The sequence below is a fragment of the Notothenia coriiceps genome, unplaced genomic scaffold (genome assembly GCF_000735185.1).
Source record: "Notothenia coriiceps isolate Sejong01 unplaced genomic scaffold, NC01 NC01_scaffold00003274, whole genome shotgun sequence".
NCBI classification, from domain to species: Eukaryota; Metazoa; Chordata; class Actinopteri; order Perciformes; family Nototheniidae; genus Notothenia; species Notothenia coriiceps.
The window spans coordinates 112,313-115,736 of NW_011335975.1; the positions used below are offsets into that span (position 1 = coordinate 112,313).

General features: G+C 42.3%; 1 protein-coding gene across 1 annotated transcript in view; it reads right to left on the reverse strand.

Moving 5' to 3' along the window:
• Window positions 1–1,697: 1,697 nt before the first annotated feature.
• The window catches only part of LOC104941216 (lipid phosphate phosphatase-related protein type 1-like), a 34,600-nt gene continuing 32,873 nt past the window's right edge, over window positions 1,698–3,424 (reverse strand). The window contains exon 4 of the mRNA XM_010766285.1: window positions 1,698–1,748. Within this exon, the coding sequence (XP_010764587.1) occupies window positions 1,698–1,748 (51 nt within the window). The remainder of the gene's footprint in view (window positions 1,749–3,424) is intronic.

The following is a 3,424-nucleotide window of genomic DNA, read 5'->3' on the forward strand; positions in this document are numbered from 1 at the left end:
TTCAGGGTTGTCTTTGAAAAAAAAAAAAACCTGACATTTATTTTGTGTACTAACAAACGCTAATGCGTGTAATGTGAACAGAAAGCCTGATTACCTCCTGTTATTGCCTCTGAGAACAAATGAGAAGAAATGGATTAGCAAACATATGTTGAGGCAGGACCCCAAAAAGTTAATATGACCCATTTTTCTGTTGTGTGCTGAGTTGTATATTCAATGAGGTAGGCATTTCCTCTTCATACAACCCTACTGTCCAACCACACATGCTAGAATGAGCATAGACACGCTAAAACCGTGATCTTATTTTCTGTTGATTCATCCTGTTACTCGTGCTGTGATGTTTATGTCACCGCCAAGCAAGGCAAACACACAAACCCAAAGAGAGCTGACGGCTCAGCCAGTGCACTTGCTCTTTTGCTCTGTCAGGTATTCATTTCAGCTGTGACAGCCTGCGCTTACCCTGCAGACACACTGGATAAATAGATAGGGATTTTGTGTGTGTTTGCTTGTGTGTGTGTGTGTGTGTGTGTGTGTGTGTGGCAGAATTTGACCATGCCGTGTGTTTATAAAATGTCATCCTTGGCTCTTCTGAGTACGCTTTCCTGCCCAAATGGCTGTCCCCTAGCAATATGAATGAAGAATAGTGCATCAACCAAATATCATGTCAATGCAGGAAAAAATAAACTCTCACTGGGTTTTTTTGGAGCTTCAGGGTGTTTTTAAAAAATATAATGGGATCTATTTAAATCAGAAGGAATTAGTTACTGCAGTTGAATCTCAATGGCCAACTTTAAAAATGTAATATATTCCAGTAAGAAAAATCCTTAATGCACTGTTTGACTGGTGTACCCTGGATGTAATGAGCTGAAAAATATTTACCTCTACGTGAAAGCACATCCCTTAAGTCAGTAAAACAAATTATATAATTTTCTTTTGAAATCAGGTTTTAAGAGAACTGAAAGGAGAAGATTCTTACCAGTTCCAAGGTTATGGAAGCAAAAATAAGTCAAAACTAATGTAACTAAAGTATGCACTATCCTCCTACACTCTGCTTTCTGTTATCTTCTTTAAGTTGTATTTTTACACGTAATCACATAAGAAAAAGAAAATGCTTCAATTCAATTAAGTGCAAAGAAGAGAGGTATGTTTTTTAATAATTGGACACATCCAAACTCAAACTGAAAAGACGCAAGAAAATTCACAGTGAGACTGTTTCATCGTGTTCGGTTATGAGTGATCATCATATTCAAATAAGATGTCAGAGTTTGACCAGTGGTCCATGTTTATGTTACTTTCACTAATCAACATTGTGATTGCACCAAAAACAAAATAGTAGTTCTGGTGGTTCTAATGGTAGAGATTGCGAGAGCACCGGTATGATTTCAAGATGGTGGGTAAAAATGTCCTGTTTTTGGATCCCTGATTGAAAAGACTCTTGTATTTATTACAACAGACTGTAATACTTTTTCCGATCCTGTGTTTATAACACTGAAACCTTTGAAGACAAAAACCATCCAGACCACGAATCAAAATCTGACAAGTTAAATGATGACTCACAGGTGCAGCTTTCTTTTAAAAACTAGAAGTGCATCGGTGAAATGCAGGACAACATACATAGTGATCCACAAAACACGATGCCATCCAGATGTTCTTGATGAATAGAGACGTTTCTTTCTGAATTTGGATTCCTTGTTCTTTCATCATAGCAAATGCCCAACGACCTTCAAAAAGTGGCACGAGAAATAAATGACCTAAGCTGCATTGTCATAAACAAGAATCATTAGGTCATCAATAAAATCAACCGATACATCAATCACCAGCAATTGTATTTCTTTTCTTTCCTCCTCAAAGGTAAAAGGTTTCAGCGCAAGGCCATACAGACTTAACTGTATAGGTTCAACTTCAGGTCATTTACACTCTCAATAAGTCTCAGCATAAGACTCAGGTGAATTAGCCCATTAAGCTTAAATATCTAATACCGGTCTTCATATCTGTGATCAAGCTTATCGTCATTTCAAGCAGATCTCTTACCCTTGAAGAGACAAGGCTTAGAGGAAAGGGATGAGAAGGACGAAGTAGAGGGCATTAGGAATGGAAGTCAAAGGAAAAAAATGAAGGGATCAGTGAGGTGTAAAAAAAAAAAATGGGGAATGCGAGGGTAACGAAGAGGAAACTTTGGACAGCTTTTCAGTGACAGCAACACGCTAGTGAGGACAGATTTGGTTCAGGGTCCCTGGTTCACCTTTGTCCAATGGCTGTCGTATTAGTGAATCACACGTTCCAGAAGTCAGGACATTTTCCACTGGACAGAGCAGGATCCCTAGGGAACGTTTCAGTTGGGCAATCAGAGGAACTCCTGAGGAGGATTCAACTTCCAGAAGGTTAAGGTTCCATCTCCACAACTCATAAAAGGATCCTTTTCCATAACCTTTTAGGAAACTTGTCCCACGTCTCATCACATTTGTCTAGGCAGAACAAAGGAGAGCATTTTCAGAACTCGGGTAGTGTGTTTGTGTGTTGATTAGTCTGCTGGTGGGGCTGGGTATACTGGTTAGACTGGTGAGTAGTGGGCTGACTGTGGGAAGTCTGGTTTGCTTGCTGGTTATCTGATTGGTACTGTTCTAGCTCTCGCTTCCTTCTCATTGCTGTCTGCAGCTGCTGCTTGATAACGAGGATTTGACCCTCAAGTTCTGACAGCTCCTGAACCAGCGGCTTCCTGTCCACACCCAGCCCAGGGCCGCAGTCGCCCGCACCCAGAGCCCGGCATGGGCCCGAGGTCGTCCCCTGCCCGGAGCCACCCTGCCCTGGCCCAAGTCCTATGCCCAACCCCCGCCCCAGCAGGTCAGAGCGACCGTTAGTGTTGGTCACTATGGGTAGGTGCTTCTCCAGTAGGGGGAAAGTATGTGGATGAGACTGAGGGGATGGGGGTGGTGGTCCAGGGAGCTCCTGGGAGGTTGGACGCTCCAGGTCATTCTGCATCTCTTGAGGAAGGACCCTACGCCTGTTGCAGTGGGACGACTCTGAAGGACTCCAACATGCTGACTGGTTGTTTCCCTCATTGCACCTGGAGATAGGACAGATACATAAAGAAATATCAGGTGATATTAGCATTTAACTCAAAGCATTACTGTAGCCTCATAGAGCAGCTAGCTTTAGCCCAGGGGTTGGCAACCCGCGGCCCACGGGCCGCATGCGGCCCTTTAACCCCTCTGCTCTGGCTCCCTTGAGTTTAGACAAAAATAAGAAGGAAATAAAAGTATTTGTAGGACTATTTATATTTTGTTGCATGGTTGAAAATGTTTCATATCTTGTATTTTGAGGTGATACTGTGACACATAAATAAAAAACAAAACGGTTTTAATTAGATCAACTAAAATATGCGTCACATCCTGCTACGGTCCCGTGCGAGCGCCTTTTCTTGGGGGCG